At 37.7% G+C, this 11,638-nt stretch overlaps 2 protein-coding genes across 2 annotated transcripts; one reads left to right on the plus strand and one right to left on the minus strand.

Moving 5' to 3' along the window:
• Window positions 1-7,640: 7,640 nt before the first annotated feature.
• On the plus strand, window positions 7,641-9,503 carry LOC138883817 (uncharacterized). The gene is made up of 4 exons (XM_070164531.1): window positions 7,641-7,733; window positions 7,837-7,967; window positions 8,633-9,171; window positions 9,257-9,503. The coding sequence occupies exons 3-4, from the start codon at window positions 8,648-8,650 to the stop codon at window positions 9,501-9,503; spliced, it is 771 nt and encodes a 256-aa protein (XP_070020632.1). The 5' UTR covers window positions 7,641-7,733; window positions 7,837-7,967; window positions 8,633-8,647.
• A 686-nt stretch (window positions 9,504-10,189) lies between these two features.
• On the minus strand, window positions 10,190-11,044 carry LOC138883818 (uncharacterized). Its single transcript, XM_070164532.1, has 2 exons — window positions 10,838-11,044; window positions 10,190-10,633 (listed from the first exon to the last, which is right to left on the minus strand). The coding sequence occupies exons 1-2, from the start codon at window positions 11,042-11,044 to the stop codon at window positions 10,190-10,192; spliced, it is 651 nt and encodes a 216-aa protein (XP_070020633.1).
• Between the last annotated feature and the right edge of the window lie 594 nt (window positions 11,045-11,638).

Raw genomic sequence — 11,638 nt, forward strand, 5'->3', positions numbered from 1 at the left:
AAGAATGCAACCGAACTCAACCAGAACTCACACTTCGAAAACTTAGCATACAACTGACTATCTCTCAAAGTCTGAAGAACCACTCTTAGATACTGCTCATGCTCCTCCCGGCTGTGGGAATAGATCAAAATATCATCAATGAAGACTATTACGAACGAATCCAAGTAGGGCTTGAACACTCGGTTCATCAAATCCATAAAAGTTACTGGGGGCATTTGTTAACCCAAATAACATCACCAAGAACTTAAAATGCCTGTACCGAGTGCGAAAATCTATCTTAGGGACATCGGATGCCCTAATCCTCAACTGATGGTAGCCCGATCTCAAGTCAATCTTCGAAAATACCTTGGCACCCTGAAGCTGATCAAACAAATCATCAATCCTCGGCAATGGATACTTACTCTTGATTGTAACCTTTTTCAACTGTCGGTAATCGATACACATCCTCATCAATCCGTCCTTCTTCTTAACAAACAACATCGGCGTACCCCAAGGCGAGACACTAGGTCTAATAAAGCCATTATCAAGCAAGTTTTGCAACTAATTCTTCAATTCTTTCAACTTAAGCGGGGCCATATGATACGACGAAATAGAAATGAGCTGGGTGCCCGGAGGCAGATCAATGTAGAAGTCAATATCCCTGTCGGGTGGCATACCCGACAGGCCTGAAGAAAACACCTCAGGAAACTCAGGAACAACACGCATAGAATCCATAGAAGGAACATCAGCACTAGAATCACGAACATATGCCAAATAGGCCCAGCACCCCTTCTCGACCATTCGCCGAGCCTTCATATATGAGATAACACTACGGGTAGAATGATCAGGAGTCCCTCCCACTCTAAACGAGGTAAACCTGGCAAAGCTAAGATCACAGTCTTGGCATGATAGTCCAAGATAGCGTGGTAAGGTGATAACCAGTCCATCCCCAAGATGACATCAAAATCAACCATGTCCAACAGTAACAAATCTACTCGAGCCTCAAGACCCCCAATCACAAATATACATGAACGATGGACACGATCTACCACAATAGAATCACCCACCAGTGTAGATACATATACAAGAGCATTCAAAGAATCACCAGACATGACTAGATACGGTGCAAAATACGATGACACATAGGAGTATATAGACCCTGGATCAAATAGAATTGAAGCATCTCTACTACAAACCAGAACAATACCTGTGATAACTGCATCGGAAGCCTCAGCCTCAGGCCTAGCTGGAAGAGCATAACATCGGGGTTGGGCCCCACCACTCTAAACTACATCTCTAGGACGGCCTCCTACTGACTGGACTCCACCTTTAGCGGCCTGACCTCCACCTCTAATACCTCTACCTCACCTCTAGCTGGTTGAGCGGGCTGTGGAACACTTAGTGCCTGAACCATGGCACGGGAACTCTGGTGCTAAGAACTGCTTAGTGCTCGAGGGAAAAATCTAGCAATATGCCTCATGTCGCCACAAGTAAAACAAGCCCTCGGCTGCTGGAACTAATGACCCTGAAAACTAAGAAGCGGAGGTGCACTGATAGGAGCTAGCGATGCACTATAGGATTGCTAATCAGAATACTGCATATGAGAACCACAGCTACTTGGGGCACCGTGAGAAGCCTGAAGTGCTGACTGAAAAAGCCTAGAAGGATGGCCTCTACCAAAAGAATCCCTGCCTCCAGAAGAGGCACTACTGAACCTACCAGAATGATGAGTTCTCTTGTCAGACCCCTGACCACTCCCCTGTGATAGAACCATCTCAACTCTCCTGGCCACATTAGCCGCATCCTGAAAAGAAATCTCATTCCCCGTCTCCTTAGCCATCTGTAATCGAATCAACTGAACGAGTCCCTCAATGAACCTCCTCACTCTCTCTCTCTCTCTCTCTCTCTCTCTCTATCTCAGTGGGAAGTATAAGAAGAGCATGACAAGACAAATCAATAAACTTGTTCTCGTACTGAGTAATAGTCATAGAACCCTGCTGGAGACGCTCAAACTGCCTCCGATAGCTCTCCCTTTGAGTGATAGGAAGAAACCTCTCCAGAAATAGCTGAGAAAACTGATCCCAAGTCAAAGCTGGTGACCCAACTAGTCTAGCCAAACAATAATCTCTCCACCAAGTCTTGGCGGATCCAGACAAGCGAAAAGCAGCAAAGTCTACCCCATTGTTCTCCACTATCCCCATGTTCCTGAGAACCTCATGACAATTGTCTAAATAATCCTGGGGATCCTCAGAAGATGCACCGCTGAAAGTGGTAGTGAAGAGCTTGGTAAACCTGTCCAATCTCCACAAGGCATCGGCAAACATAGTTACTCCATCATCGGTCTGAGCTACCACACCCGGCTGAACTACTCCAACTGGCTGAGCTGCTGGAGTCTGAAACTGGAGAGTCGTCTGCTCCGGAGTGCGGGTAGCAGGAGTCTGGGCTCCTTCTCCAACCTGAGAGGCGGCTAGTGCTACAGGAAGCAAGCCTACCCGGGTAACACTCTCCATAAGGCCCACTAGACGGACCAGAGCATCCTAGAGTACTAAGGTAGCAATGAACCCCTCTAGGACCTGACCTAGGCCCACCGGAACTGCCTGGGCTGGAACCTCATCATCAAACTCAACTTGAGGCTCCACCACTGGTGCTGCTGCTCTGGGTTGAGCTCTGCCCCTGCCTTGGCCTCTAGCACGGTCTCGGTCTTGCCCTCTGCCCCTCGTAGGAGGGGCTGCTAGGGGTGGGCATTCGATATTTCGGTTCGGTATTTAAGAATTTCGGTTCACTATTTCGGTATTCGGTTTATCAATTGTGTATACCAAATAGCGTACCAAATTATTTCTGTACGATTTGATATTTTTTATTTTGGTTCGGTACGATTTCGGTTTAATAATCGCTAAATAAGCTTATGACGCCTGACAGCCCTCTCTGTGCACAATTCACTGAATTCACAATGAATTTACAATTCACTGATTGAGTGATTCATAATACACATTAGTGCAAAACCATTAGTGCCTTTGCTCTCACGTGCAAAACCACACATTGACGATCGACTTTGCTGTCAAGTGCAAAACCATAAATACAACATTTAAGACAGATTTAAGAAATGCAAAACCTTATACACAGAACCATAAACACAGTCAAGAAAAGAAATTTATATACAAAGTTTACACTATCTTGCATTATATGCTACAGGGTAAAGAGATATGGGAAAGGAAGTAATACCCATTTTGTAATTTTAGTTCTCCGACGACCCATTTACCAATATTACTTCTAGTTTCATAGAGAAAAGACATGGGCTATCAATTTCCGAAAATAGGAGACGTTCTAGAAGTAAGGACCAATAAGGCACAAGAAAATTTCCAAGTTGCCGGAGATTAAGGTCACCGCCGAAGATTAAGACCATCGCCGGAAATTTGTTAATAAAAACATGATACCTTTGAATAACCTAGAAACATATCTTTGATTCTTCAAAGTAACAGTAACCAATCTCTTAGTATTCTCACAGCAGCCGATCTCTTTGAAGTCTTCGTTCTGGCTGAAAGCTTGAAACTATCGGCGTTTGCCCGTTTGCCGTTTCTGACTTTCTGAAACTATCCCCCTTACTAAATTTTAATTCCCTAATGCATAATCCCTAATTGAATGAATATTGGGTTGAGTTGAGAGTGAGCCTTATTGGGTTGGGATGGAGCGTTGGGCATTAAGGGATTTTTACCAATATATACCATATATTAAACCTTATTACCTTCATTGTTTAAGGATTGTGTTAATTACATTTAAGCATACCAAATTACCTTTTATATACCATAATTCAAATTAAGGGTATAATTATTCCTTCATTTATTTTAGGCGTGATTTTAGGACTGTATTTTCACGTTATTTGGTTTACCCGCCTCTCTCTCCTCCCACCCCCCCACACCCCCTACGATTTACCTTCAGTTTTTAATTCCCCTCACCCACACGATTTACCTTCAGTTTTTCCTCCATTCTCGTACAATCTCTTCTCACCCACAATTACCATCACTTTCTTCTCCACTTAATTACCTTCAGTTGTATCCCCCACGATTTGAATTCACTTCCATCTTTGTCTTCAACTCCTAAATCATGAAAAAAACCAACACTCCCCAAAAAAATCATCAAAAGCTATATTAGCTGATATTCCAACCTTTGATTTGGGTGTTTTAACACGAAAATCACCACCCAAAAACCCACAATCGACGCATGCAAGTGAACAAACTACTGGTATTTCATCTCCTAGACAAATTCGTGCAGAAATGAGAAGCAAGCATTTGCACGATGTTGATGTTGGTGGAGTTGATAAACTAGTCGAGAATCAACTCAAACGCAAGGGGAAAGAGTTGAGTGTAGATGACGATTTTGTAGATGATTCTCCCAAAGTTCCATCTGTGAAAAAACACAAGGTCTCTCCTTCTTCATCAAAACCAAAGAAGAAGAAACCCTCAAAAAAAGTACCAAAATTGGTTAAGGAAAAAATTTCAATAAAGGTAAACACTATTTATGTTTCCTCACTGTTTTGTAGTTTGATTTTGGTTGTAAAAATCTGTTGTTCAAGTGTTAATTTAGTGTTCAAGTGTTTTTTGGCCAAATGTGGTATTGTCCTAATTTTGTAGATTATTTGTCGCAATTTTGTAGGTTAATGGAACTGTGATTATTAGACAGTGTATAACTGTAGTTAGTTTGTAGTTGATTTGTAGTCTGATCGTTAAATTGTAGAGATGGTATTTTTCATTGCAACCTGTATTGCTGCTACATTTAACTTCATTCTAAATACAATTAATCTACATTTTGTGAGTTACTTGAAGTAACTGTTACATTCTGTAGATAATGTTTACACGTGCATTGTTCTTCTTTGATTGTTCAAGTGTATTTTGGTAAAATGTGGTGTTGTCCTAATTTTGTAGATTCTTTGTCTCAATTTTGTAGTTTAATTGGAACTGTGACTCTTAGACAGTGTATAAATGTAGTTAGTTTGTAGTTGATGTGTAGTCTGATGGTTAAATTGTAGATATGTTATTTTTTATTGTAGCCTGTATAGCTCATATATTTAACTTCATTCTAACTACAGTTAATCTACATTTATGTGAGATACTTGAAGTAACTGTTACATCCTGTAGATAATGTTTACACGTGCATTGTTCTTCTGTTATTGTTTTGTAGTTATAGGTGTGGGTAGGCTATTCTTCTTCTAGTTATATTTTGTATTTGTCATGTAGTTATATGTAGATTACTGCTTCCTTTTTATGCAAACTACTAATGTTCATTAATTTTATATTTTCTACAGAATGGACCTTACTTTGCACAACAAAATGTTGATTATGGTGTGCTTAGATTCCACAGTTTGTGTGATCCTAGCATACCTAGCCAGATACAAGCTTTACTCTCTCCGAATGCTTTAAGGGTTTTCAGAAAAACTTGTTTTGGTTACTTATTAGGTCTCCCCACAATCTGTATGCAAAACCAATCACTTCATCTTCTGATGAAGTATGAATTGACAAAGTCTACTGACTCATATTTTTCAGTACTATTTAAGGGTGAAAAATTGAATTTTTCCTTGAGAGAATTTGGGTTGATAACTGGTCTTAATTGTGTGAATAAGTTTTCAGACTATGGTTACACTTCCACCTATGTTAGCCCTTTAATGAATACATATTTTCCGAACAAAGAAAGGGTTGAGAAATGGCATTTGAAAAATGTAGTGACTAATAAAGCATGGGCAAACGATGTGGATGCGGTGAAGTTGTGCATTCTTTATATGTTGGAATTTTTTGTTTGTCCTTCTGATAAAGACCATGTGACTTTCATAGACAAGTTTATGTTCTTTCTAATAGAGTCTGGTAATTTTGAGTCATACCCATGGGGTATCAAATCCTTCAAGCAGGTTATTGAATCTGTCCGACATCGTCTTAATCCCCATGTACATTCTTATCTGATACGGGGATGCTCATTAGCCTTGCAAGTGTGGCTATATGAGTGTTGCTCGTCCGTCAGCACCGAGCTTGCTACGAGATGTTCTGAATCTATACCTCGCATTTTAAGATGGTCAGCTACAAAGGGGCAGATTTGGTTAACTGCAATTGAAGAGAAGATGATCAAGCCTGAGTGGATCAAGGTATTTTTTTCCACTTTTGTATGATGCTACAATTACATTCATAATAACTACATTGAATCTACATTTTTTTTGTCACTTGAATTAACTGTTATTTTCATCATTCAGTTCACAAACATGATTGAATCTGGAGAAGAGCTTGGAGTGCTTAATCTGCCAGACAAGATTCAATATGAAGATGAACATGGTGCTCAACCATCACATGTTCCAACTGCTGCTTCTCCATCATTTGAACCCAAATATACAGATTGTCAAGAGGACATTGAATCTGTCAGTAGCAAGCTCATGAAGTTGGAAAAGGGGATTGTGCAGGTATTATGAATAACTACAATATATTGACATAATTTGCTACATTTTGACTTCATTACATAACAATTATAGTATGTTATACATTGTAGTTAATTTGTGGTATAAATCTATAACAATTATAGTTTGTTGAATTGTAGTGTAACTGTAGCAGTTAGAATAAGATTACCAACTAATTATATATTTAATTTTTAGGTTGATGGAAAGTTAGATGCCTATAGGAAGGCTGTTTTTGAGGAACTCTCAAGCCTTCGAGAGTTCATAGATCAATCTTTGAAGGGTGTTATGAATGTGATAAACAAGAGGTTTGATTTGGACGAGTCAAAGGTAAGAATTTACATATAATTTTGTACTAAGACTAATTAAGACATATGAATAAAGTAGTCTCAAATATTCCCCAAAATTGTAGTTTGCTGGTAGTTCAACAAAAAATAATTACCAACATCAAGGAGAGAACAACCAGCAATTCCAGTTCAATGCTGGTGATCAACTGCATGGAAGCACAAGCAATACAGGTATCTACAAAATTCCTACATACATATCTACAAATTTCAAGACAGCATTATTTAATTATACTAATCATTTTTTTACTATGTGTTGCAGCTACAATTTATCCAGAACATTTTCAACCATATGTTGACTTATATCCTGACTTCCAAGAAGCAGCTGAGGCATATAAAGCAGGTACAGAACCATTCCTTCATTACAATAAGGTTTTTATGCAAAATTTTAATAATTTACACCTTAACTACATATTCCTACATATATCTACAATTCTCATTCCCAATTATTCATTCAAGCTGAAGTTTCAGCAGAACATCTACAAGGAAGTATTGAGGAAGAACCAGTAATTGATGAAGTAGCTGAGGCACAACAAGCAGGTAATATATTCTCTATATTCTCTATAACTCCATAATATTGTTCATATCTACATAGATCTACACTTATCTACAGAAGGTGAAGTTCCACAGTCGCCAATTCACGGTGTGACTGTGACTGAAGTTGTTCCTGAAGGCATTGAAAACAAAGGTTTGACATTGGATGACTTTGAGCTGCCAGAAAACTTATCACAGTTGGTCATGTATGGCGAGCCCATACCAGATGAATCAACCCCTGTTCATCCCGGTAGAACCAGGCAACCGGGAAAACATGCACGATCACCTTTCACATCTTTGTATAGTTCTGGAGGCAGCACATCTGTTGGACCTAAAAAAATTTACCTCAAACACCCCTTCACAAGTGTCATAGGTGAAAATGTAGATCCTGAATTGACAGAAAGGTTCACCAACTGGTTATACATTCGTAGTGATAAAGTATCTAGGAGGTATGAATGCTTCATTTTACACTGTCTGTTCACCATTTTTATACTTTAAAATTGTAATTCATTTTGTCAATTTTTTGTATTTGATATTTTTTTGTTATTACAGGAGGAAATATTACTTTTCCAAGAAGGATAACCAAATCAAGCCTTGGTTGGATTTTGGTTGTGAAAAGATTGATAAGAAGGACTGGTTTTATGACCTTGCTCACCCCGGACAAGTCATCAATAACACAGTAAGTATAAAGAACATAATCATTCACAATATCTGTTTTGTCTTCAGCTGTGTAGTGTAATTGTAGTTTATTTTTCAGCTATGATGTGTAATTGTAGTAATATTGTAGACAACATATATATGTTACTATATTTATGTCTCAGCTGTGAAATTTTGCTTTTTATGGACCTTATGTATCATATGTGATGATGATTGTATGTACAAACTGGAATTTTGGTACTTTTGACTGACTTGGAATCTCTGTGTACCACAACTTGTAGTTACCTTGTAGTAATATTGTAGAGCTTGTGATTGTGCCTATTAATATTAACTGTAGGTTGAACTTGCTGATTATTGGGACCTTAAGTTAGGTGGTATGTTTCATTTGTTCCTCTGTATAGTGAATAAATGTAGACAGTGCATAAATATAGTTAATGTGTAGTTGTTTTGTAGTCTGATGGGTCAATTGTACATATAGTACTTGTTCACTATGGTTCATACAAACTACAATTAAATTACATTTTGTGAGGTACTTGGACTAACTGTTATATTTCTGTAGTTATAGTGTAGCTAATTTGCAGCAATCTGTTAGAGTTTTTAATAAATTCAAATTGTAGTTAATCTGTAGCTGTCTTGTAGACAAGTGTGGTTACACCGTACCTTATTGTATATGTTTATTCTATTTTGGCAGCACATTGATGTTATTATGTATTATCTGCGAAAAAGAGGCAAATATGGCCCCAACAATAATACTAGGTTCACAACCACGGATTGCTTGTTCAAGACAAAGATTGAAAGAATCTATGACAAGTTCATAAGTTCTCCACCGGAACAAAGGTATTCGGTTGTTAAACCCGAGGATGATGTTGGAGAATATATTCTTGGGTACAGAATTCTTGCTAATGTTGCCTGGGATCTTGTTGACTATGTGCTCATACCTGTGAACCTTGTAGAGAACTTCCATTGGTTGTTGCTAGTTTTTGACATAAAGGACAGACAACTTTATGTTTATGATTCCATGGTGAGAGCAAACCGTCATAAAACAGTTGAGACATTGGTTGACAAGTTTTCAATCATTATCCCTCTGTATTTGTCATGCACTGGTTTCTATGGTAAACGTAAAGACATTAACTTCAAGAGCACAAAGGCATACATCGAGAAACCAGTTACGGACCCTCTCGACATACAATGGATGGTTGCTGAGATTCCACAACAAAAGGAAGGCTCAGTGTAAAAAAATAATCTCCCTTTCTATATGTTTAATTTTTTTATTTTAATCATTTGTTATATAATGAAAAATTCTCATCTTATGCAGCGATTGTGGTGTATTTGTGGCTGCATTTGCGGAGTATGTTAGCCTTGGAGATTTGGCAATCCCAAAGGAAGATCTTTCTGATATTGACCAACACCGTAGACGCTATGGAGCTCTACTGTGGGACTATGCAACAAAGAAGCAAGAAGATGGGTCAATCAGTGAGAGTGAGGTTACTGGCAGGCTAGCAAGGAGGAAGGGTGCTCCGGCAAAAAACGAGAGGACTAGAGTGCAACGAAAGAAGAAATAGACTATTGTGTTCCTAGTTTGGTCTGTGAAATTTGGTAGTTGAATTGGAAAACAATGTAGGAAATATGTCGTTTTGGTTTTCTACAACACTTTTTGTTGATTACATTATACTCGAGTACTCTGATTACATTTTTACAGCAACAGCTTTGTCTTACAATTTGACTTTAATCTTCAAGTTATTTTTATAAATACCTTCAAGTGCCAAGTAATATCTGTATATAACTGTCATTTGTCACACAGCAGAAAGATAAAATAAATACAGGAATCATATAAATAATTTAGCCATCTTTTATCAACAAGGTTTATCAAAAAATTCAATTTATCTACATTTAAACTACGTCAAACTACATTTTAACTACAACTCCTCTACATATGAATAACAGGATTACAGTTCTAACACAGTTAAACTACATATTCACTACAATCTGGATACAATTAACGTTGAATGCATTCTTTATTAATATCAGTTTTTTTGTATACAGTAAATATTAAAGTTTAATTATTCTATAAAAAAAAAGACAACTTTAGATGCTTGACAGAATACACAAAAACATAAATAGTGCAGATACACAAATTGATGTTTATACTTCTTATTCATCTTCAAAAACTTAAACAATTACACAAGAAAATCCGATAATTTGAGCTCACTAACATTTATTTTGAATAACTATTCTAACTACATGATATTCATTTCTTTTTCGGCGCATTCTTGCAAGTTCTTTTGTTATGCTCTTCACCTCCACAATTGCCACATGACACCTTGTATTTCTTTGACTTTATTTCATCAAATGTTTTATATCTTTCCTTGTGAGGTCTCCATGGCTGCCTTTTATCTCCCGTCGGTGGCTTTACTACCTCATCCAAAATATGTTGTGACACATCCCATTTGCCTTCATCAGGAAGAGGATTTACTGGCATTTCATAGGTAAGCAGAAGGCTCTTCCTTGTGTAATACGGAGAGCAATAGTTTTCGTATGTTTCATTCCTATGCCTTAATGCTGCCAAAGCATGCGCACATGGAAGTTCATCAAGTTGGAATTGTCCACAGCTACATTTCTTGTTTTCTAGACACACAATGTACCGCTTCACACCATCTAACACAGTATGTATATGATCTGTTGAAGCCCTCACCTACAATTGAAGACCAAACAGAAATAATAATACATCAATCATTAAAATGGATTATCAACAATTTACCTACAAATCAGCAACAAATATATTACAGCTCATCTACAAACTATTATTACCGACAATTTGACTACAGTTTAACTACAATCTGGAAACACTGCAGCTAGTACTTTTTTGATTCTACTGCACCAAAAAAAAATATCTTACCCTCAGTTTCTGAGATAATGTACTATTGTCTTCCAATTCTTTGTTGTATTTGTGACCAAGGTATGTGAAAGTACCCTTTGCCTTCGATAACTTTTCTTTTGTCCAACGTTCAAGAAGAGTCCTCATATACTCAAATAGATCAAATATTGGAAGCTCTCTTGCATCTTTTGTTACAGCATTCAACGACTCGGCAATGTTTGACGTCATAGTAAAAGTTCTATTCACCGTTGCATGTACTCTTGACCATCTATGATAGCCAATATCATATAGGTAAGACTTTACACGCAGGTCTACCTCTTCAATCTTCAACATCCTTTCATTAAATTCATCCAGAGTGTATGACCGTGCTGTAGCAAAGTACAATTCATGTAATTGTAGATGTCCCTTCTTGAATTTTGACCTTATATTTGTCCATATATGCCACATGCAAGAGTAGTGTGCCAATCCCGGATAGACAACTGATGTTGCCTTCAGTATACTCTCATGCCTATCTGAAACAACACACATTGAAGGTCTTTCACCATATGCCTCCTTGAATTGCTCAAAGAACCACTTCCAAGACGCGTCGTTTTCAGAATCAACCACAGCATATGCCAAGGGAAAAATAGTACCTACATTTTTAAGACATAAAATATGATTAAATAACAACTACAATATATATTGAGAAATATAGACATGTTAACTACATTCTTTTATATAACTACAAAATAACTACAACATAACTACAATTTAACTGCATTTTAAAGACTGTCTACAAAATAAGTACAAAATTATTCCATTATTTACCTGCTGCATCCATGG

The sequence above is a fragment of the Nicotiana sylvestris genome, chromosome 12 (assembly GCF_000393655.2).
Source record: "Nicotiana sylvestris chromosome 12, ASM39365v2, whole genome shotgun sequence".
NCBI classification, from domain to species: Eukaryota; Viridiplantae; Streptophyta; class Magnoliopsida; order Solanales; family Solanaceae; genus Nicotiana; species Nicotiana sylvestris.